This window comes from Triticum aestivum, chromosome 7B (assembly GCF_018294505.1).
Source record: "Triticum aestivum cultivar Chinese Spring chromosome 7B, IWGSC CS RefSeq v2.1, whole genome shotgun sequence".
NCBI lineage: Eukaryota > Viridiplantae > Streptophyta > Magnoliopsida > Poales > Poaceae > Triticum > Triticum aestivum.
Window position 1 is genome coordinate 756,074,324 of NC_057813.1, and position 24,852 is coordinate 756,099,175.

General features: G+C 45.0%; 1 protein-coding gene and 1 pseudogene across 1 annotated transcript; one reads left to right on the forward strand and one right to left on the reverse strand.

Annotated features, from left to right (window-relative positions):
• The first annotated feature begins 9,265 nt into the window (after nt 1-9,265).
• LOC123161672 (coiled-coil domain-containing protein 12) lies at nt 9,266-12,095 on the forward strand. The gene is made up of 5 exons (XM_044579487.1): nt 9,266-9,535; nt 10,675-10,806; nt 11,355-11,487; nt 11,580-11,694; nt 11,797-12,095. Exons 1-5 carry the CDS (start codon nt 9,399-9,401, stop codon nt 11,853-11,855), a joined length of 576 nt encoding a protein of 191 aa, XP_044435422.1. The 5' UTR covers nt 9,266-9,398; the 3' UTR covers nt 11,856-12,095.
• An 894-nt stretch (nt 12,096-12,989) lies between these two features.
• On the reverse strand, nt 12,990-24,596 carry LOC123161674 (disease resistance protein Pik-2-like; annotated as a pseudogene).
• Nucleotides 24,597-24,852: the final 256 nt, after the last annotated feature.

The window sequence follows — 24,852 nt, forward strand, 5'->3', positions numbered from 1 at the left end:
AAATTAAGTGGTTAAATTTCCTTTTTTTGATAGGTAAGTAAGGGGAAAGCTTTCTTTATGTTCTAGATCTACTTTTTTCTCCCTCCAATGTACACAGTTTTTATGACCTAGATCTACGTATGTTTGTGGTGTTGCATATGTTTGTGTTTGCAGGTACCAGTATTTGAAATGCGATAGTTGCTAATATTTTGCCGGAATGTTGATTCATTTCCGTTTTGACGAGAATTTGGCACTATACATTTTTTTGGTCCTATTTTTAGGCAAAGTCATGCCAAATTTTTTCTTAGTTCTAAAATATCGTTTTGCTCTACCCCGCAGGCGACCATGGTCTGCACGATGACCAAAGGCATCGTGAATAGGTTTTTGAGCTCCGCGAAGGCCGAGATGCTTTAAAAGAACGAGACGGAGATAAGATGTCCATGTCGAAGATGCAAGCTGAAGAGCCTTATGAACCCGGATTCCAGACAGGTGCGGGACCACCTGCTCGTGCATGGTTTCATGGATGGCTATCGGTGGCAAGGTGATGAAGATGATTATGAAGTCGTCCATGGGGGCCGGGCAAGAAATAAGGAAGGGCAGCAAGACAATAGCGGCGAGGACGGGCGAGAAGACGAAGAATCTCCAAGACATGATCACGAAGTAGATGCAGGACACAGTCATCATGTAGAAGATGCCGGACATGATGATGAGGAAGATCAAGACGAAGGGCATGATCATGAAGATGAAGATGTCGGAGCAGACAACGATGGACCATCGATGGGCTGGGTGCAGGACCCTCATATTCAAGAGCTGCTTCTCTAGCAGACGGGTAACGCAAGAGCTGCCGCCCGAGAGAAAGCCAAGCTGGATCAACTGAAGATAGACGCAGTTACTCCATTGTATGAAGGATGCAGGCCCGGGGATACCCGCCTGAAAGTAACACTCATGGCTCTGGAGATGAAGGTAAAACACAAAATGACCGACGCATGCTTCGACGAGAACATGTCATTTTGGCACGAACGTCTTCCCAAGGGGAACGTCTTCGTGTGTCCTTTGGATTTACCGCATGTGAAATACCATGTGTGCATGAACGATTGCATCATTTATCGGGACGAGCACGTGGAGTCTACCATATGTCCGGTGTGCGGCGTCACTCGATACAAGAAGAGGAAGAAAGCTTCCCGAAAAGTGGTGTGGTACTTTCCAATCACTCCTCGTCTGCAGTGTTATTTCGCGGACCCTAAGCTAGCAAAGCTCCTGCGTTGGCACACAGATAGGGAGGGGAAGAAGCGAGAAGATGGCGGAAATAATCCGGAGTCACCCTAAGGATGCGAGTCAGTGGCAAGCGTTGAACTTTGAACACCCAGAATTTGGGGACGATCCAAGGAACATCATGCTGGGCGTGAGCACTGATGGAGTCAATCCGTTTGGTAGCTAGAGAAGCACACATAGCACCTGGCCTGTGTTTTTATGGATGTACAACCTTCCCCCCTGGATGTGCATGAAAAGGAAGTACATTCACATGAGTATGCTAATTGAAGGGCCGAAACAACCAGGGAACGACATCAATCTGTGAAAAACGGCAGCCAATACGTGGGATGCCGCAGCGAAAGAATATTTTCCTATGAGAGCCGCACTGCTCACGACGGTGCACGACTATCTCAGTTACGGATATGTCACGGGGCAGGTGGTCCATGGATTTTGTGCATGCGTCAGGTGCATGGATGACACAACGTATCGCCAGCTAGATAGAGATCCCGGGTCTTCGAAAACCGTGTTCATGGGAGATTGAAGGTGGCTTCACGACGATGACGCATGGAGAAAATGCAAGGATCTGTTCGATGGTGAAACCGAACCCCGAAGAACCCCACATACGAGGAGCGGCGAGGAAATAGACGAGCTATTGAAAAATAGGAAAGAGTGCCCACCGCCGGGAAAGAAGCGAAAGGTGCCAGAGCGGCTGCTGAAGGTATAAAAAACAAGGTCTGTTTTATAGGACTTGCCGTACTGGAAGATCGTCCGTGTGCCTCACAGCCTTGATGTCATGCATATCACGAAGAACGTGTGCGAGAGTCTGCTTGGTACCCTGCTCAACATGTCAGAGAGGACAAAGATGGGTCGAAAGCAAAGGCAGACTTGCAATCAATGGGCATCAGGGAGGAGCTTCACGCAAAACGCCCTAATGATGATGATGATGATGATGAGGCGAAGGACACGGAAAGTCGTCACAAAGGCAAAAAGGCCAAGAAGATCGAATATGACTGCCCTCCCGCGTGCTTCACTCTAAGTTAGAAGGAGATCGAGCAGTTTTTCACCTGCCTCGTAGGAGTAAAACTTCCTTACGGTTACGCGGTGAAGATAAGCAGATACCTAGACTCAACGAAGCAGAAGTTCAGCAGAATGAAGTCTCACGACTGTCACGTGCTGATGACGCAGATACTTCCAGTTGTAATCCGTGGGATCATGGACACGCACGTCCGTGAAACGCTATTTGACCTATGCAACTTTTTCGACGTCATCTCTCGGAAGTCGGTTGGCGTGAGGCAACTCAGAAGGCTATAGGAAGAGATCGTGGTGATACTATGCGAGCTTGAGATCTACTTCCCGCCCGCATTCTTCGACGTTATGGTGCATCTGCTGGTCCATATCGTGGAGGATATCATCCAACTCGGGCCGACGCTGGTACGGCTATATACAGGCGTTGACCTTGGAATCGATGCCCGACATCACTGGGACGAGGCTCCACCGCGGGTGCTGCGCTACCAGCCGGGGGTCATCCAATGCCGCTGGGCCGGGAGCCCGGGACGGACGGGTGCAGAAGACGGCCCAGCCCGCCCGCACAGCAGGAATGAATGAAGAGGAAAGTATCGTTTTCCCCCCGAAATCCTCTCTGATGGATCAATTTCCCCCCAAAGTCTAAAACCGGATCAATCAGCCCCTAAACTCTCCAAAACCGGATCAATTCTCCCCCATGGTGGTTTTGCACCAGATTTAGGTGGTTTTGACTAGTCTCCTTGCTGACTGGACATTGCTGACTTGGCAGATGCAACTTTCCCCAATTTATAATTGCAAGCCGCTCCCTCGCCGCGAAGCACTCTGTCGCCCCCTCGCCGCCCCATCGCCGTCCCCTCGCCGCCCCATCGCCGTTCCCTCGCCGCCCCCTCGCCGTCCCCTCGCCGTCCCCTCGCTCGCCGCAGTCCATGGCGTCTGCTAGCTCGTCAAGCAGTCATCGGTCACCGCGGTCCATGGCCTTCTCAGGGCAGTCGCCGGTGCCATATCGGGAGCCACCGATGGCGTACTCGCCTGAGAAGGTGTGCCACTGCAAAGTCAAGGCTCCGAGGTGGATTTCGTGGAGCATTGCCAACCCCGGTCGTCGATACTACAACTGCAGCCAGTCTTTGGTAAGCAAAACTGCAGCCACTGCAAAGTCAAGGATCTGTGCCCGCCGTTTCTGTTTGTTGTTTCGTTGAGCAGCAAGTCTTTGCGTGATTCTTTTGACAAAATTGCACAATTTTTTGAATAGGGATATGACTGTGGCTACTTCAAGTGGCATGATGATCCCCTGGATAAGTTTGTCAGTACGCTACTAGGTGACCTGCGAGATGTTGTGAATCGGCTGAAGACAGAGGTTAGGAAGCTCAAGACCGAGAAATCACAACTGGAGCATGCTCTCATGGATGCCAAGTGCAGCATTGGTGATGCTGATGTTTATGTGCTGGATTTGAAAGCGCAGCATGCTCAACAAATGGATGTTCTTGCCAAGGAATTTCAGAGAAGCAAAAAGATGTACAAATTTGCCATCTTTTTCTGCATTGTGTCTGCTGTTATCATGGCTTTGAAGATGTGATGTAGTATCTTAGTGAACCACCTATGTAAGCTCGAGTGAACAAATGTACTTGAGTTTAAAATTTCAAAAGTCTGAACTTGTGTCTGAAGATAACTGAACTTTTGATTGTCTGAATTTTTCTGAAGCGTTGTCTGAAGTTAACCGCTTTGACAGCCACCCATTTAAGGCCACGCTCGCCCAGACAGCACTAGCCCACCCACTCTCATCCACTCGCCGTTCCCCATTCTCATCCACTCCCTTCGCCTCTCGCCCACCCACTCCCATCGCTTCTCGATGCCGGCGATGGCGCCCAAGAAGAAGACTGCAAGAGATGTTCGCCGTGCTCAAGATCGGTGGGAGGAAACTGTGAGCAGGTTCTGCAAGGGGGATTCAGAGAAAAGGGCCGATGTGGAGGAGATCTGCAACAGATTTTCGAGCTTGCAGATGTGCGTGGACCACGCTAGGGGCCTCATCGTTGTGGCAACTGATGATGAGAAGAAGACAATGTTCCCCGACGGCCGTCCCATTCCAGCTATCTCTGTTTTCCTTTGGGCTATGAATGAGGCGGAGAAGTCACCAGATCCGCGTCAGCGTGCCAGGTGGTACGAGTACCGCTCCCGTCGTCGCCCCCCTCCACCTCCAGTTGAAGGTCTCGTCGGCGTCGTGGTCGCTGTACCAGCTGCAGTGAAGCAGGTTATTGTGCACTCTGACAGCGACGGAGAGTGCAGTGAAGATGTGTTGGAGGACAGCGAGCAGGAGCAGGATGTGGAGGACAGCGAGAAGGAGCAGGTGGTGGTGGATGTGGAGGACGACAGCGAGGGGGAGGTGGCGCCTGCCGACGACGACGTGTACGTGGTGGCGCCGGTGATCCCGCAGCTCGGCGACAGGAGCATGCCAATCAAGGCGGAGACTTACATCCGCGTCGGCATTCGCCACTCCGACCGCATCAAGAAGATGAAGGACATGCAGAAGTGAAGATAGAGAAGTTAAGTTTCTAGTTCAGTGTCTAGTTCATTATGCACTGAGAAATGCAGTTAAGTTTCTATGTTAAGTTTGTATGTTAGGTACTGGACAAATGCAGTTATGTATGCACTGTCAGAGTTTCTAGTTAAGTACTGAACAAATGCAGTGATCAAATGTACTGAAGATGTTCAAGCATAAATGTTTTCAACTCTGTTGTCCTCTTTGTTTTAATCCAAAAAATTATAGTAGCAGAAATTGTGCCTCAAATTAACAGAGCAGAAATTTAGGACAAGTGTGGCACAAATTTAGCACAGTATCACAAATTTTGTAATCAAATGGATGGCCCTTTCTTAGCATTTAGTGCCTCCTTGTATGCAGCAAGGTTGAACACACAATGTTGTGGAACTCTAGGTTGAGAGCTTGGTTGTGAGCTCTGTTGAGAGCTTGGCTGTGAGCTTTGTTGAGATGTAGGTTCATTGATCCTTAGGGTTCCTGGTTTTCTTCTAACTTCCAACTTCTTTGGCCTAGGTTGCACAGCCATTGCCTTGCCTTTTATATCAGGAGCCTGCAAACAAGTTTTTTATTAGTATAAACAAAAAAGCAACCAAGTTTTCATTAGTAGAAACAAAAAGCAACCAATTTTTCATTAGTACTAACAAGTGTCATCTTAACCTGCTTTTCAAGCACAGCTTTCTGTGTCTGAAGAGCATCAAAAGCCTCTTTGTCTTGCTTCTTTTGTTTTGCAGCTTCTCTGACCAAATGAGCATTTCCATGATGTTTAGCTCCATCATTGTTCTTACAGCTTGATCTATTATGTCCTTGCCTTTTGCAAGAACTACAAGTGATCTTGCCACCTACTTTGCTCATCTTAGTACCCTTAGGTTTTTCTCCTTCCTCTCTCCTTCTTTCTATTTTAGGCCTTCCAGGCAAGCTAATGTGACCAGGTGGTTATGGCTTTGGATTTGTTGAAATAGGCTAACTCTCCTCTCCCTCCAAAGGTTGTAAGCAATGATCATATATCTTGTTGTACACTTCTATGGAGTAGCAAGGAGCAATATAATCATCAATTTTCTGTCCTGTTTTATAGATAGCACTAATGGCATGGCAGCAGGGTAAACCTGACAGCTGCCAATATCTACACGAGCAAGTCCAGAGCTGCAAGTTAACAGTAAATTTGAATTTCTCATGCTCTTGCACTTCAAATCCATCTTTCCCATTCCACAGCACATGGCAGAAACCTGATCTCCTTATGTTCTGCTTCATTTTTTTGAAAATGTTGGGACATATAGTTCCTTTCCAGTTAACTGACTTCCCTCTATTTTCTTGTACCCTCACCATAATTTTGCACCTGATCCACTCAAGCATTGAGACAATAGCAAGGTACCTAGCTAACAGGATGTAGTTGTTGAAAGATTCACACATGTTGTTATCAACTGAATCACAATTAGACCCCAGCTTCATGTAGGCCCTACTCCAATGTACTGGATCAGTGTTCATCATATCTTTTGCACCCTCAACAGTAAATTGTGCTAGCCTGGCCCTGTTGTAGTTGAAAATCACTTTGTTTGGTGATTTTGCACATCTCCAAAACCTTTTCTGAAGATCATGGTCTGGGTGTTTTTTCTTCCAATTAGCATATATGTGTCTTGCACACATTCTATGCTCAACTTTAGGAAAAATGTCCTCCATTGCCCATATAAGTCCCTTTTGTTCATCTGACATAAATACATATCCATCTCCTTGATTGCTTATTTTCAAGTCCTGGTTTATCTTGGCAAGAAACCAGAACCATGACTCATAATTTTCTTTCTCCACAACAGCCCAAGCAATAGGATACATCTGGTTATTTGCATCTCTTCCTATAGCACACAACATCTGTCCATAGCAAGCACCTTTGAAAAAACAACCATCAAGGCCAATAACTTTTCTACAACCTGCCAAAAAACCTTTCTTCAAGGCATCAAAACACATGTAAAACCTTTGAAATACATATGACCCATCCTTTTCATTATGGTCCAACTTCACTGCAACTGTGCTTCCAGGATTAGTTCTCAGCAGCTCTAACTGATAATTAAATAATTTTGAGTACTCTCCTTCAGTGGAATGCAATAGTTTCTGCATGACCCTTCTCTTTGCCTTCTTGCACTGTGCAACTGTCACATCAGCAAATAAGTCCTCAAGTACAGTTTTCCTCAAATCTTCTAACTTCCAATTTGGATTTGCTCTTATAAGCCTGCCATATTTTGTAGCAATAACAGTTGATGTGACCAGTTTGTTATCTCTTCTTGGAATGCAATGGTGCTCATCTACAAAGGTAGACACCTGTAGCCACTTATTTCTTGTAGTTTTAGAAGCATAGATCATCCAGTTGCAGCCAGGCCAAGTACACTTTGCACCTACTTTATGATTTTCATCCTTTGTGAAAGCAATATGCACATGTTTCTTAATGCCATATTTTATTAGAGCTTTCTTCATCTGATGTCTTCCTCTAAAAACCATTCCTATCTCAAATGTAGGAATTTCTGATTTGCTGTCATATTTTCTCCATTCACTTTTCCTTCTCACTAGCTGTGTGGCCCCCTCACCATCACTTTCCTCATCAAAAGAGCAGTCATCATCTGATGACACAACATCATCTTCTATGCCATCCAGCTTCTCATCACCAGACAAACCTTCAATCACATTATTATCTTTGATGATAGGCCCCACAGCATCCCCTAATTTCTTTGCTCTCTTCTGCCTCCTAATTTCCCTTGCTAATTTCCTTAATTTCTCTGCCTCTGATTCTTCAGCAGAACTGTGCTCTGACAAAGGCTGGTAGTCAATATCACTTTCATCATCACCTTCTTCTCCTTCTTTTACATTTTCATGTAATACTTCATTAGCACTTGTTCCATTTTCAACATGATCTGTAGATGTATACTCAAATTCAGAAGTAGCTACTGGGTTCTGTCCTTGAGTAAATTGTGTCATTATTCCTCTCTGTGGTGTACCTGCTACTGCTTTGGTCTTTGCAGATTTTGCTTTATTTCCTACTGGAGCTGAAGAAGATGCACCTGGACATGAATAAGATGCACCTTGGGCTGCACCTGGAGTTGGAGGAGGAGCACATGCACCTTGAGCTGCATCTGAAGATGTAGTTGCTGAAACTGGAGCTGCAAGAGGTACTTTTCTTCTTTTAACTGCAACTCTACTTGCTCTACTTTTCTTAATCTTCACTGGACTCTCAAATGTAGTAAGAAAGTCATTAGCCTCACTTATTATCCTCAAATTTTCTTCCTCAGCAGCTGTCCTTTTTCACACCTACAACAACTTCTGGCTCTGCTCTGTGTTCTGCTGAAGCTGCTACATTTGATAAAAACATCTCATCGACCATGTTTGTCTCCACAGCATCCACATTTACCAATGCAAATCTGCTACCTTTACGCTTGGAATATGTTTCTGAAACTACCACAGGCACATCATCTACCACAGGCACATCATCTACTCTGTTTTGCAACTGCTTTACTGCTTCTTCACACAACTGCACTTCCTCCACATAGATCTCTGCACATGACCCAATAGGTGTTGCATTCCCCATCTTCTCCACACTTGAATCATCAAAAATAAATTGCAAATCCTCACCCAGTTTTTTCCCTGGAACAAGCCAGTGCATCTTGTAACTATAATCCCCCCTACAATGTCCTCTTTCTACATGATACATGTCCTCAGCATAAGACAACAAAAGCTCAAACTTTAGGCTTTTCCTATTGAACGGAAAAGTAATCATCAGACCTCCGTTGTATACAAGCAATCCATCCACTGTTTCAAATTTGCCAAAATAATGTAGTGACACAAAACTTATTTCTTCTTCATCTGCTGCCTCATCGACAAGACCTGCCCAAAAAAACAATCTTTACCTCATTACGTAGCTCAGGACCTACCCATAAAAACAATCTTCCTATGATCTACCCTACACCTCCACCATCTGCCTGCCATGGCAGCAAAATTGGGTGCAGTAGATGACTTCTAAGCGCAGCTCTGATTTCTCCTAAACTAAGATCATGCAGTAGATGACTTCGACGGGAAAGAAAGGGGGGCGGTTGACTCACCATCGGGCGGCGTGGAGGCCGGCTGCAGGGGGGACGCCATGGCGGCGTCGGCGGACGCCGCCGGCGTGCTTGACGCCGTCGGCGCAAGGTTAGGCGTGCTTGACGCCGTCGCGGCACAGGGAGGTTGGACCGAAATCACCTGAATTGGGGGCTGATTGGTCGACCGGCTCCCCCAATCGATGAAAACACCTGAAATCTGCCAAGTCAGCAATGTCCAGTCAGCAAGGAGACTAGTCAAAACCACCTAAATCTGGTGCAAAACCACCATGGGGGAGAATTGATCCGGTTTTGGAGAGTTTAGGGGCTGATTGATCCGGTTTTAGATTTTGGGGGGAAATCGGTCCATCAGACAGGATTTGAGGGGGAAAACGATACTTTCCTTCATTGAATGTCCGGGTCGGCGCTGAGGCCCAACCAACGCGCACGCTTCTTCCTCCTCCCTCCCGAAGCGAAGCGAATCGAACCACGCGTTGCGGCGGAGTCGAGAGGAAACCCTAGCCCGCCCGCTTCCCCGGCGCCGGAGCCGGAGCCAGGTCGGGATGGGCGCCGAGGAGGACGCCGCCGCCCGCCGCGAGCGCCTCAAGGCCCTCCGCGCCGCCAAGGAGCTCCTCTCCGCGCCCGACGGCGCCTCCCCCGACCCCGCCCCCGCCCCCGCCCCCGCCGACGCGGACCAGCAGTACGTTCTCCCCCTGCCCTCCCCTCCCTTCTCCCTCCCCCGCTCGTGTGCCGTAAGTAGCTGCGACCGGTTCCGCCTCTCGGCCTGCTAGCTTATTTTGCTCCAGTGGGGGTGGACTGAAGCTAGGTTGGTGCTTATTTGTTTGTATGTGTTGGTTGGTTGGTATGCGCTGGGTAGGGAGAAGCACATCGTGGCATACCCGGGAATGTACACTATAAGCGCCCAATTTGGAGAATTTCGCAGGATTGGGCGCTACAGAATCCTGTAATGGTCCTGGCGCACCGCTTGGAGCTTTTGTTTAGCGCGTATTGAGTCAGTCTCTAGGATCCCAGACGAGACGCTCTCTATGATCCGAGATGAGACCGTCCCCTCACTCACCTGCGCTACAGGGTCTGGGATTACTTACTAGCAGAGAACCCGAAAGCTGAACGAAGATGGACCAGAGTTTATGACCTACCTTACACGATGTGTCTGGAGGAGCCCCTCTCATAAGCTTTGCGGGGAACTCTGTATCCTGTTTAATATTTGCTCAGACTATCCTTTCTGGATTTTGGTTGCGTTGGTTTGATTTGTCGATCTTTAGCTATTAAAATTGAGACAGCTTTCATCATTATTATTACTGTACTAGTTCATACCATAATCCACCATGTTTATGCTAATTAGCATCAGGATTTGATGGGTTTGTGCCATCTTTGTCCACTCACTGTAGGCATAGATACTACAAGGGCCCGAATGCTCGGACATTTCTCTGAAAATAATAACCCGAGCTATCCAAATTCTAAATGTACTGTGAGGTTTCAGTTCTGTGTTGCCAGAGTGTAAGGTCTTTGTTCGTTGAATATATATGCACGCATTAGATGTTAAGCCGTATATAAATGCAGGATAGTTAGTGCAAACTAATCGACATGACAATATACCTCACTGTTGGCTCTTGCAATTTAACCTGATGTTGATGTTGTACTCCTAACACTATCTGGGTTTGAATTGAACTAGAATGTTATTGTGCTGCTCCTCAGGACATACTAGTATTAGCTAGAGGACTGAACCATGAGAGCAATGTATCAATTTAGAAAAAAGTAAATTTGTATTGTCTGTATTAGTGAACTTATGGTGAATTTCATGTTCGTTGGCTGCACTAGGAATGGTGAACATGGGATGACAGAAGAACAGGTGGACCAACCAGAATTGCCAGGTCCTGTGGATGCACCCGAGGATGCTTCCAAGGAGAACGTTAGCCCCACTAAGGAATCTGATGAGATTGAAGACAGTGGGTAAGTAATTGAACATACAACTTTTACGTACTAGCTTTCTTGAGTGCCTTCCGTATTTTACATATATGTTCTGTGTATAATAATTGGCCGAGTCCCTTTATGTTATTTTTAGTGAAATCTCCATCTGCACCTGACTGAAAATCTGAATTTGTTCCTGTTGTTACACAGTTATATGCTTGCCATTCTTGTAAAAGCTGAATTTTAGTTACACAACAATGCCTTTGTTATTCTTATATAAATAAAAGCTGAATTTGATTTACACAGCAATCCCTTGCCATGTATAATCTCACATTGTATGCTTTGTACAATCAGTTTACTTGTCAGATTGTTGAGATAGCATTCCTGACTTCTGTTAAGCAGTCAATGGGTTGTCGATTATAAAATCATAAATTGTTAGTGCCAGATGTTCTGGTTTTTTTCAAGTATATGCAAACCTTTCGTCCGTGATGTGAAATGTTTATGGGATTAATTGATGACATGTAGCATACTTACTCTTTATTAATGGTGGGTGTATCATTGTAAACAAGTATGTAATGTTTCTGATGCAGGGAGGTACCACTGAAGTTCAGAAACTACCTTCCTCATGATGAGCGGCTCAGAGGTGGCAAGGTGGCCCCGCTGTCTCTTCCCAAGTTTGAAGATCCGATCGCTGCTGATGCTGCCGAGCCAAAGCAGCTGGAGGTAACATTTCTGGATTCCCCATATCATACCTTCACAATTCTGTGACATCCTTGCATCTTTCACAGGGCAAAACTCACCATATTTATCTGCAGAACCCGTTTGGGAACATCGCTCCAAAGAACCCAAACTGGGACCTGAAACGGGACGTGCAGAAGAGGATCGACAAGCTGGAGAAGCGCACCCAGAAAGCTCTGGCGGAGATTGCATGTGAGTAGTAACTGGTAGATGTTTGTTTCAGTTAGTTTTGAGCTCAATTTCCTGTTGTGCATTCGCTAACTGCTCATGCTGAACCACTCTGTTCCTGGGCAGTGGAGCAGCAAAAGGAGAATGAGGCGCTGGAGGAGGGAGGCGATGCAGCTCAAGAGTGACATGGTACTGGTGCAGGTCCAAATGTTTGTGTAGAACAGAGGAAGCAGCTAGACGAGGTCAAACATTGATGTGTTTGTAATGCACGGTGTGGGCTGAGGACTAATGTACGGAAATTGTAGTCGTGTGCTCACCTGATCCATGGATAATGCTTTTCAGTTCAGTATCCAGAATTTTGAGTTATAGTGATGATTAATGTCTTATGTCTTAGTGATCAAATTGGCTATGATCCCTTTCATGAATGTGGACCATATATAGCCATGGAACTTGCCGTGCTTACTTTACCATTGCCCATTGCACAGGTGATGAATTTTGCTGTGTCTCAATCTGTTTCAGATGCTTGCAGATTTTGATGTTTTGAGCTTTGACTGGGCATGTGTGGCAAATATATTGAAGTGAATCAAATAGCGTTGCGGTATACCAGGGAGCAGGCAGCATCTTGCTGGGCAGAGAGCAACCGACTGAAAAATTGAGGTTAGCTGGTTACCGAAATAACTAGAGTATTAGTAGTAATCAAATAGTCTCCCTTCAATTTTGCTGTGGAACTAGACTAGCTTCCCTGCTTGATTTATACAAACAATCAGAAGAATGAGCAAAATAGCTGCCCATTCTTCCAGGAAAAAATTCACATAATCTAGATCTTTGGATTGATGCACCAAACTGTTTTTTAAACTAAGGCAATTTTAAATAACTGGTTGTTAAATTATCTACCAGAACAGGCACGGTAAATTCAGATTTAATCTGAACATCATTTGGAAAAGAAAAAGAAATATGGACCTATTTTAAAGATGTTTAGAGTGAGATAACTGCAACCAACTCATTTATATATATATATATATATATATATATATATATATATATATGTATGTATATGTATATATATATATTACACCGTACTGTATTAGTCTTGCAAACCGGACGACAATTAACCACATATATGTACATGCCTTGAGAATGAAGGTAATTAAAGCAGAAATCCAGTGCTGGGTATTAGTGTAGTAAATTTTGTGATACATGAAAAAGGTACGTACATAACCAATAATAATATGACCAACAGAAGCCATGTACATAAAGCTTTACAGAAACCAACCAGGAATTACCAAAAAAATAAAAAATATACAAATGATCGGTAGAAAGAAAAATTACTTGGGGAAGTAAAGAGACGATGACTCTTCAGGACGATTGTGGTGGTTCCTCCAGCTTCACAACAGGCTTGTTGGGATGCTCGGCAAGCTGGCTCTCAAGTTGCCCCTTCAGTGCTTCAGCGTTGGAACATTTAACTAGCAAGATTTGCTTTAGTTGTACTAGATTCTCCAGGCCAGAGAACTGATATGGTGGCGACCCACCGTGGCAGTCAACCTTGAGCAGCTCAAGCTCCTTCATTGATTTAGATCCAAAAGTAACATGTAAGCTGCTGGAGCTGCAACCGCAAGCAATCTGGAGGACCTTGACGCTCCCCAATGAGTCTTCCTCTTGTCCATCCACAACGACGTGAAAATGGAGCTCGCCATCTTGAATCTGCTTCACACGAAGAACACATAGCAGTGGTAGCTTGCCAAGGAACTTTATGTCATCTTCCATTATTGTAGCCATCTCTAAATGCAGCTTTCTTAGCCCGTCTCTCCTACCTTGCAACTGGACATTAACAAGTCCATACAATTTAAGGCTTTGCAGGTTCTCCAACGGCAGGGGGGTGCCATCCAAGCAAACTTGACTGGTGTCCTTGTTGAGCTGCACTGATAATGATTCCAGATGGACATGCTCCTTGATTGCAGAGAAGAACTCATTGCTGTTCTTCTTGTTGATGCCAGATACACCCAGCTTCCGCAACTGGGTCAGCTTCTTTAGCTCTTCGAGTATAGCTTTCCCCCCTGAAGCAGCGACATTGACAACACCGAGTGTATGCAATGCGGTCAGCTTCCCGATCCCTCCAGGTACCACAACACCAACTAATTGACGACGCTTGCACAACTCGGGTAACCAACAGGATGAAATTGGTGGAGCTGATGCTGTCAAGTTCAACATACTGGATGTTTTTTCCTTGGTGCCACTTCCACTTCCAGCACGAATATACTGCAGCTTCTGTAACAAGGTGATGTTTTCCGGAAGGGTGACTATAGAGGTGCCCCTGACGTCCAGAGTCTGGAGCTGCCTCAGATCACCCAATGAACTGGGTAGATGGCAGATCTCACGGCATCCTCGTAGCGAGAGAAATTTGAGGCGAGGCAATAGGTTCACCATCTTCTCGAGATCAGCATCCTTCATACCCCGTGCATCCTCTAGATCAAGCACGCGGAGAATCTTCATACCTTTTGAGATAAAGAATGGTTCCCATTTCCCAAATACTGTCAGTGACCGTAGCCGTGAGAAGTCAATGCTCTTGAACACAATTCTATCTCTGTTCCAATTTCCAAATATGACAAGGTGACGCCCTGTGCGCTGAGTGGTCAGGGCACTATTTCCTTCCAGTTCAAACAGGTTCTCGTCCATTCGCCGTGCGACGATGTACTCATGTATGAAACCATTGACTTGGCAGATGGCCATTCTTGGGCCATCCAGTGTGGCAGTGGCTATTTTTTGTGGTGGCTGATGGATTATGCTCCTTTCATGAAGATCGGAGAAGAGCACCTCCCCATTATGTTCTGCAGACTCTTGACTGCTGTCCCTCGTGTAACCCTCTGCAATCCACCGCCTTACTAGTCGCCTCCGCCGAGGAAAAATTGCCAGGTAGAAGATACATGGCTTGAGTGAATCTGGACAAGTACGGAAGTAGGAATGTAGCCAACCAAATAGTCCCTGTAAATTATCATACTCTGGCTTTGTCTCCAGGCTGTTCATAAAGGTCCAATACAACGAGTATACATTATACTGCATCAGTTCGAACGGTTGTCTGGCCAATACGTCTGCTATAGCAACAATTACTTTGGGAAGGCCTCCACACTTCAAAACAAGCTCTTGTATCTGCACATGGTGGGAATCCATGTAATTCGCTACAGCTGATGACGGATTCTTCTGGTGTACCTTTTAAAATGAATTGTCGTTAGTCAATTAGCATGGCAAGCGTGAGCGGCAATGCATTCCGATGTTAGGTTCCAGCATACTCCATTGGATCATACTCCCTCCGTCAGTACATGCATGCACAGTTCATGAAAATTGTAAATTGAGTTATTATTTACATGCACTAATTATAAATGCCAGCATGCTAGGCAAATAAAGAGGGGAGCTAAGAAAAAATGTAGTGAAATAAAGGGAACGAATATAATTCACTTTGGCTTTAGTTACCCTACAAAAATAGCGGAAAACACTCACGGCAATAGATTTTATTTGGTGAAATGGTAACATAAATATTCTGTAATACGGGGAAATATCTAGTGCAGCGGAGCTAGCTTGTGGTGCTACCGGTGCACCGAACTTCCAATTGTGCTTTTAAAATGTTAAAAAAATTCTGAAAAAAAATTAGCACGCTTGCACAACATCGATGTAGAGTGCCACAGACTATCAAGTCAAAACTCAAAACATAGCTCCAAAAACAAAAATGACAAATTCAACACTGAATAGTACATAACATAACTTGGGCTTTAGGTTTGGCCCATTATCACACTGATTTCAAACTTGTCATTTTTGTCTCTCAAAAAATATTTCATCTTTTTATATGAAAATTTGTGACATCATACATTGATGTTGTGTTAACATGCTAGATTTTTTTCAGATTTTTTAAAATATCATATGGCATCCGGTGCACCGGTAGCACCACAAGTGCGGGTGCATCGGATACATTCCCTCTGTAATACACACACATGTGTTTATTATTATTTATTAATAGTAACAAAAAATGTTTTTTAGAACACCTTGAGAGGGGCAGGGAGTTCCTGCATTGCATTATAGAAGAGAAAACCAGCGAAACTACACACACACCGCACTATTGATTAAGGGACAATCGTGCAAAAGCCTTGGCCACATGATTGATTAAGGGACAACCGTGAAAAAACCTCGACCACACAGTTGATAAAGGAACAATAGAAAAACTGAAAATATTTCTTTAGAAAGTATAGAGAGAAAAAATCACTAGCTTATCTGCATCAATCTGCATTCGCTCATGTTTTCCTTTCCATTCCCATATAGTTTTTCCCTGTTAGCGGACGTGTCTTGAAGGTATTTTTTTTAAATATAATCGGCCAACAACCTTATGAAAGTTTTTCTTGCAAAATTGAGATGATGGGTAGCTAGTGAGGTGGCCGATGTTCCTAACACGCACATGCGGACTCCAAGTACATGTATGGGGTTTGCATGTATTACGGACAACACCTTAGTTTCCTTTGAGTGTATCCACTATATCAAGCAGGAAAAAGATCCCACAAAGAACTTTTGTGCCTATAAGTTAGACCTATGAAAAGCATATGATATGGTGGATTGGGCCTTCTTGAAGTAGGTGATGCAAAAGCTGGGGTTCTCTCAATGATGGGTGGATTGGATTATGTCATGCATCACATCGGTGAGGTATTCTGTCAAACTTAATGGAAACCCCTTGGATTAATAAGCACCGACGCGTGGGCTTCGGCAAGGTGAACCTCTTTCACCGTTCTTGTCCTTATTCATGGCAGATGGTCTTTCAGCTATTATGAAACACGGTGTGGCTAATGGGGGTATTACTCTAGTCAAGGTTTGTAGAAGGGCCCCAGGTATATCACAGTTGTTGTTTGCAGATGTTATTCTCTTATTTTTTTAGGCTTCCCAGATACAAGCTGAAAGAATTAAACAAGCACTGGAGAGGTATGGTGCATCAATAGGTCAAAGTCCGAACTATGATAAATGCCCAATATTTTCTGGTGATTCTTCTCAGGTGGCAGTTAAGGAGCAGGTAAGCAATGAGTTAGGTGTCACCAACTTACATTTTGAGGAGAAATATTTGGGTCTCCCAACCCCAGAGGGACGGATCTCTATGGGATGTTTTCAGAACCTACAGATGTGTATGACCAAGAGATTCATCCAGGGGGGAGATGGATTATTGGCACAGCCAGGGAGAGAATTGTTAATTAAGTCGGTAGCCCAAGCGCTACCGACATACATCATGGGAGTTTTTAAGCTTCCGTTTTTGGTCTGCGATGATCTTAGACGGTAAGGAACTTTTATTGGGGTGCTGCTCATGGAAACAAGAAGTACACTGGAGGAGTTGGGATGATCTTAACCGAAGAACAAGGGGGAGCAGGATTTCATGATTTTTTTTTTGTTTAATCAAGCTATGTTAGCCCGCAAGTGTGTAAATTAAGGTACTACCCCCAATGGGAAGTTAGAGGATACTGTGTTCACGGGTAATGCATCCTCGTCCTTGCAAGCAAGAAGCCATGGACTTGAATTACTGAAGAAGGGGCTGCTATGGAGAGTTGGTACTGGGAAGAGCACACATATATGGAGGGATAACTGGATATAGAGACCTCACTCGTATAAACCCTTCTCCATGCAGGGAACGCGTCGTATTAGATTTGTATCAAGTCTGCTGAGCGAAGATGGTTCGTGGAACTATGCACTATTGAGGAAGCACTTTGCAATGGCCGATGTGTCTAAAATCATGAAGATCCGTGCGACACGAGGATAAGAGGATGTGTTGGCATGGGGTCCAGGAGAACTGGGGCAATTTTCAGTAAAAAGTGCGCATGAATTGGCATTTGAGGAAGCCCACAGGGATGTCGCACCTTCATCAAGCACACATCCATCGGGAGGTCATTCATGTTGGAATTATATTTGGACATGTGATATTCCCCCGACAGTGAGAAACTTTGCTTGGGTATTGGCAACAAACTCTCTGCGTACATGGCAGGAGAAGAATAGAATAGGACTGGAGAATTTTGGTGAGCGCCCTATTTGTGCAAGGGAAGTCGAGGACAACTATCATCCTTTCTGGGTATGTCCCGGCGGCAGGCAGCTCTGTGCAAAGATGACCACTGTATGGAACTTGCCTGATATATGCAGTTGGTTAAGAAGACAGGGAAAGAAATCGCTACTCCAGGCACTGGAGCCACTAGATTGTATTGCAAGATGCATGCTTCTGATGACTTTGTTGAGGATATGGTTTGTTCAGAACGAAGCGGTGCATAAAAAACCTGCTCCGCCACTTGGAGTCTTGGGCCGGTTCCTATAGAGCTACTTAGGCTCGATAATTGGCATAAATCTGAACGCGGAGACTGATTCAAGCAAAGGGAAGGCGGTAATCACGTTTTCCCCAGCGGCCAGAAACAACAACAGTCCATCAGTGGATGCTGCTCCTAGGTGGTTGCTGCAAGCGATGGGACGGGTTAAGTTAAACTGTGCTGGATCGTGTATGGCGTGGGCGGGGGAGCGGGTGCAGGCATGATCCTCAGGAATGAAGCAGGTGCCATTATTTTTTCTTCATGCAGGAAGCTTTAATCTTCCAGAGATGCTCTACAAGCAGAATTATGCATATGTAAGGAGGGCCTCTCTAGTGCTATTCAAAGAAATAATCTTTCTATACTGATCGAGCTTAGTTCGACTAGTGCAGCGAAGATGATTCAGAGCAAGGAAGAGGATGGACCTATATACGCCTACTTAGTGCGTAAAGTTAAGCTGCTGCTCGCAGATGTAATTCTTGTATTACAGATGGCCTTCTCTCTCAGAATAGAGCCAGTGCTTCTTTGGCGAACTATGCTAGGTTTGGTGACGGAACCATGACCTGGCTTCAAGCAGGGCCACTGGAGGTCCTGGAAATTGCAGCTGATGCTTCTAAATATACATTGATTGAGTAATAAAAGTTTTATTCCGGCAAAAAAGGGGTTTACATGTATGTGGATCTTTCTATCTTTTTCTTTTGGCAGATATCACGACAGAAATCACATCAATGGTCTGGATCTTGGGAGCATGCACCCCTAGGACCCAAAATGATTTTTGCACAGATAAGTGCATTTTGTTTCCTTAGCTTGCCGCCGTGAAGTTTAGTGTAATTTATTAGTCTCCAAGGTCTGGAAATGACGAGGAATATTGTAGGAATATTGCAGGACTGAATTCCATTAGAGAAAATTCCTACAGTGTCGTTTGCAACAAAAGGACTCATCAAGGTTCCTATGAAATTCCTATGAGACAGGGTTATCCATAGGAAGTTTGGAGGAAAGCAAACATGAGGTCCTACATCATGTTTACTTCTTCTTGTGTCTAAAATTCTTGTGTGTTTTTTCGATGTGGTATCCAAATGGCAGTTATGGAATTCTTATGTTTTGGATTCCTGCAGGCGTTCAGGTTACTACTGAAAATTACTTGCATACAATTATAATTTTGTGTCTTATATAAATTACAATGGATGGAATAATTGTTACTAAAAGACAACCAAACTAATAATACACCAAATTTATTTTCAAATAGAGAAATAGCATGTTAGAGCATCTCCAACGGCCGCACAAAAATTTCACGCTCAATAAAAGTTATAGTGCTCCACTGTAGCACTTTTAATGCGCCGGGACCAACATTGCTTTAGCAAACACCCAAAAACGCGCGCCCAAAAAGCACACAATGCAAATTGTGAAGCACGCGCAATTCGGAGCCCAAAATATGCTGCGCGCGATACCGTTTTTCAGCGCGCGTCCAAAAGTTTTTACCGCTACAGCTTCTACTGGAGCTGTTCGGCGCCAAAAAAAACGAATTTTTAGTGCGCGGAGCTCTTTTTAGGCGCCTGTTGGAGATGCTCTTAATAACCTAATTGTTGGCCAGACTCTCTTAACCGAATAACATATAACTATATCCGGATGGCAGGAGTACATAACAAATAACAACTGAAATGACAATGTTTTCAAAAAAGAAAAAAACAACTGAAATGACAACACATGTCTACGCATGCAACAGATTTACACCGTCATTAATAATTTAAATGGCAAAGATATATTAATGGACGCATGCAGCCTGGAAAATTAAGTACTACAGGTTTTCGAGTACACACCTCTGTTTGGAAGAGATCAATGGCGGCATCAGCTTCCAGAGCTCTCACATGAAACTCATACAACATGCTAGATGCATGATATGCGATGCTTGCTTCTGTTGTAATAACGACGATGACACTGTGAACCGGAGAATCAATGGATAACAAGGTTGTCTCTATCATGTCCCATTCTTGCATACACTGGATATCATCGATGACAAGTAGGCACTCATTATTGTCAAGAAGCTTGCGGCACTCTTCAATGGGGTCCATCTCTGGGTGACAATCCAAAAGTATGCTCCTACAGAAGTCACTTAAATCAAAGGGATGTGATACGTCCACCCAACTATATTTGGTAAATGTTTTTGACGCCTTGTAGTCGTCGTACAAGTTTCGAACTAGAGCCGATTTTCCAACACCAACAATGCCCCACACGGACACAAACTCTTTGCCCGTCACGAAATACTTCATCTGCCATTTCACGGAGACCATTAATTTCCGACTTCCTTCCAACAAGTGGTTGCTTCGGTGGTGTTGGCTCATAGATTGTTCCTTTTAAGTAGGCTCCATAGTTGGAGGTTCCAAGGGTGTAGCCATACATTGCTTCATTGTAGCCCCAGCCACCATAATTGGCCCACTTCAGACACCACTGGGTTGTCGATTCTATCTCCATCGTCTTGAGAAAACTGTTTATAAATAGAGAGAGAGAGACAGTCAAAACACGTAAGCACAAGTACTATCTAGCTAATACTAGAAGATTGTTCTTTTGTCCGGTTTTTAATTATTCCATTGTCCGGATACTAGCTAAGCTCACCTCAGGCGACCCCCTCCCACCGCCGGCGTACCCACCTCCTCTCCGTCCCTCCCTCACCGCCGCATGAGGCTGGCGCTAGGCAAGCCCGTGGAGCAGTCGGGGACTGCGGCGGCGGGGCTCTTGCTGCTCCGCCTAGCGCTGGAGAGCGATTGGATTTGGTGCGGGGGCCCTTCCGACGAGGCCGCTCCGTGCTGCGGCGAGCAGCGGGGGCCTGGCGTGGTGCCGGTGTTCTGGTCGGATAGCCGGCGGATCTTCGATGGACCAGGGCCTAGCGTGACTGCTCTGGCGGCAGGCGGCGCCAGATCTGGCCGCTGTCCTCCGACCCTGATCGGTAGGCTTCTCTCCTGCGGGTTCCTGGCGGTGCCGACGTGGTTGCTGAGACCCTGCCCGTGGGTGAAGCTGGCGGAGGAGATTCAGATTGGGGGAAACCCCTTGGTCGGCCCCGGCCGACAGCACTGACGACGATGCTCAAGGGCGTCGCTTTTCTTCTTGTAGATGTCGGTCTACGCCTGCTCCTCCACTTCCCTCCTACCTACCTCTCGGGTCAAAACCCTAACTTCAGTGGGCGGCGGAGGCGTCCTTGACGCCCAGAAGGCGTCACTTTGAGGGCTGAGTGGTGGTGGACACTGTGTGGGCCCTTGACGGTTGCTGGTGATGGGCACTGCTTCGCGGGAAACTCTAGGATCAGGTCTTCCAGATTGGATCATGGCGGTACCGCGGTGCCGTTTCTTTCTTGGGAACATCGTTTCTGGAGCAGCGCTGGAAGTCAGAGGCAGGAGGTGGAGCGGCTTCTTCTTGCACGGAGCTTCGGTGGAGCTGTCAAGTCATGTCTGGTTGATCGGTGCTACGCTGAGTCATGCCTGGTTGGCAAGTGCTATGCACGACAGATCTTCTAGAGTCTTCGCGTTTCGACGGATGAGCGCAGGGTGGTGGCGCCGTTGGGTGCCGTGGTGGCGTCAACGGATGTCCGGACTGGCAAGTATGATGAAGATCTCTTTAAGATGGGTCAGTGGTCCGATGAGGACGACGACTTTTAAAACGTGTGCATGTGGTGTGCCCTTTAGATCTGCTGCACCAGCTGTAGGTCCCGATACGTTATGTGGATGGATTGGCGATGACACCGGTTTTAGATATGAGGAGTGAGAGCACTCCACATTATCGAATTTGTAGGTGTGGGTGATGGCTTCGGGTGGATTGATGTATGTTCTTGTCAGACCTTTGTGGAATAATTAATAAAGATGGCTGCATGCATCGATTGATGCAGAGGCCGGGGGTTTAACCTCCTTTTCAAGAAAAAAGAGTTAGTACTAGAAAAAATGTTTTTTATTTTTTAAATGGCTCTTTTTTGTTGTTCGATTTTGCTTGTCCGGTTTTTCTTTTGGTTGATGGTCTCCTCACTACCTTGTACAGCTTGAGCGTGTACTGTGTTTGTTTCTTTATATCTTAAGCGGGGCAAAAGCCTATTTCACCATCCACCATACGTCATGTACATGTAATGTAAAGTATGCAATAATATTTTGATATATATTACTCCCTTCGTACATAAATATAAGATGTTTTGGACGTTTCAATACGAAATATATACGGGCTGAAATGAGTGAACTAGCAGACTAAAACATGTATATATACACCCGGTTCAGGAAAAATAGAACATACTCCCTCCATTCTAAAATATAGTGCGCCCGCGCTTCCCGAGGTATAACTTTGATCATAAATTTAACCAACGAGACCGACTGCAGCGGGAGAAAAAAATATATAATTGAAAACTTCTTTTGAATACGAATTCACTGATATAATTTTTGCTCCCGCCGCAGTCGATCTCGTTGGTTAAATTTATGGTCAAAGTTGAAGCATGATAATAGAGGAAGCACTGCATTTTGGAATAGAGGGAGTATTATATTTGGGAATGAAGGGTGTACTTTATAGGCGGATAATTTTAACATGCTCCCTCTTACCTCGTCTTTTCACATGGGAGGTAAAAAGGTAAGAGTTAATCAAACCCACTACTCATGCAATCAACAATTCAGATCTATCTTATACTCTTACCTTTCATGTGAAAAGAAGAGTACTTTATAGGTAGTATGTAACGTATTTTTAGCATACTGCTTTTTACATACAAATATGAACATATTTCAGAAACATATTAAAAACTATGGACCCGCTTGCAGTTTTTTATGTAGCTTGCTTTAAAGTATCTTGGATATAATATAAAAAAAGATACTCAAAATGATAAAGTAGTATACTCCGTATATATAATATGACATGATAGTATATTATAGATGGTATCATATGTTTAGTTAATGGTACGGTAGTCTACCAGATCAGAAGCAGGATATTTTGCCTTTTTGTGAGAATTACTACCATTTTGTTCTTTTCTTTCTCTGTATTGTAATTTTATTTAGTATTCCTCTGTTCACTATAAGATATTTGGATTTTTTTTTTGAGAGTAGATACTTGGATACTTCAATATGTACTACTCCTATGGCGTATAAATCCAGTCAAAAAGTCAATTCTTTCCGAGTTTGACCAAATATTTAGAAGGAAGTATCACCAACTGCAATATTGCATAAATAGATTATAAAAATATATCTACTGGTAGATATATTGATATTGATTTGATATTATTTATCTTGATACTTTTGTATATATACTTGGTCAAACATAGAAATCATTGAGTTTTTGACTAAATTTATATGCCATCTATTTGGGGATGGAGTAGTACATACAAACTGAAATAAATAAACAAACACAGTAAAACATGTTTATATACATCGGATTTAGAAAAAGTTACAACATCTTATAATTCAAAAGGGATGGAGTGCTATAAATTTTTTTGAGGGAAAGATGGAGTACCATATATAATAGATAGATAGATAGATAAAGTTGCAGAGTAAAACGAATTTAAGAGATAGAGATATTTTTAGTACAGTGATCGACGATATATGTTACCTCCTTGAAGAGGGCACAAACAGAGTGCTCAGCGGTGAACTTCTTCAGTTCCGTTAGCTGGTAAGAATTTCCGACGCACAGGCTTGCTATCTCGAAGCGCTGCGTGGAGACGACGATCCAGCTTCCATTCTTCATGTCAGGAAGAAACGTCCTGATATCGTCCCACTCTAGCATGTTTGAAAAGCCTTCTAAGACGATGAGGTACCTGTTCTCCGTGATTAGGCGTTCGAACTCCTTGACGAGGTGTTTATGGTTGACCTCCATCTTTGTTAGGACATGCGTCCCTACAATGGTTGATTCTTTGCAGGAGTTTGCGTAGAACTGAGCCATCAAGCTCCGGATGAAGTGGCGGGGATTGAAAGGATGAACGATCTTCACCCATGCGCGGCAGGCGAAGTATGTGACGAACGACGGGTCATTGTATACCTTCCGGATGATGGATGTGGTACCAAGGTCGCCGTCCACCGTCTCCCACACTGAAATAACTTGAAGTTCTTGGTGATCAAACGGGAAAGATCCCGTAGAGACGGCTGCCTTTCCGATGCCTCCCTTGCCTTCATGAGCATACTGACTGCTACTGTGCCGGCAGCATCACCGGAGGTTGCATGTTGTTGCAGCTTGAACAGCTTGGGGTCAGAGTCCGTGATGTGGCTGTAGCGCAAGTAACACTTGCTCAACTCCTCGGTCCTGGTCCTCAGCTCCTCTATCTCCGCAGCCGCCTCATCAAGAGGTGGAAGCGGCGCAATCCAGGATGGGAGCAACCGGATGTACCAGGTGGATTTGTTGTCGAGGTGAACCACAAACTCCATGCAGTCCTCCAGGTCGTAGGCCAGCTCGCGGACCTGCCTCACCCAGGTCTTCACCAAATTGCTCTTAACGCGCTCTTCAGTGGCATCGTCAAGGAAAGAGTGGATCATCTCGAACTCCAGTGTGATGAACACCATGTTCCGCCGCGCGCTCCCCCGGAGCTTCGCCGCCTCCTCGATTGCCGCCTTGGCTTTGGTCAGTGCTGCCTCCACCACCGTCTTGGCCAGACCAACCGCAAGGTCCGCCATTCCCTCTCTCACACTCCTTCTCGCTAGCTTGAGTGTTGATTAATCTCTTCTTGTGTAGTTGTGAGTAGTTGTGCGTCCAGGAAGCACCGGGATATGGCACTCTTAAAGGAAACTGCTAGAGGTCAATTGATGATATATATGATACTGCAAGTTGGATATCCTTAAGCAAAAGACTTAGGATATCTTCAACACGGACCTTCAAATCACCCATATACGTTTTTTTTCTGGGAGTCCGGACACCTTTTGCCATCCAAGGTTATCCC

Bases quoted from the DNA above. Each gene is read 5' to 3' on its own strand.
- LOC123161672 (XM_044579487.1), top strand. From the start codon at position 9,399: ATGGGCGCCGAGGAGGACGCCGCCGCCCGCCGCGAGCGCCTCAAGGCC. The intron at 9,536-10,674 runs GTACGTTCTCCC...TGGCTGCACTAG, and splicing joins CCCGCCGACGCGGACCAGCA to GAATGGTGAACATGGGATGA. The intron at 11,695-11,796 runs GTGAGTAGTAAC...GTTCCTGGGCAG, and splicing joins AGCTCTGGCGGAGATTGCAT to TGGAGCAGCAAAAGGAGAAT.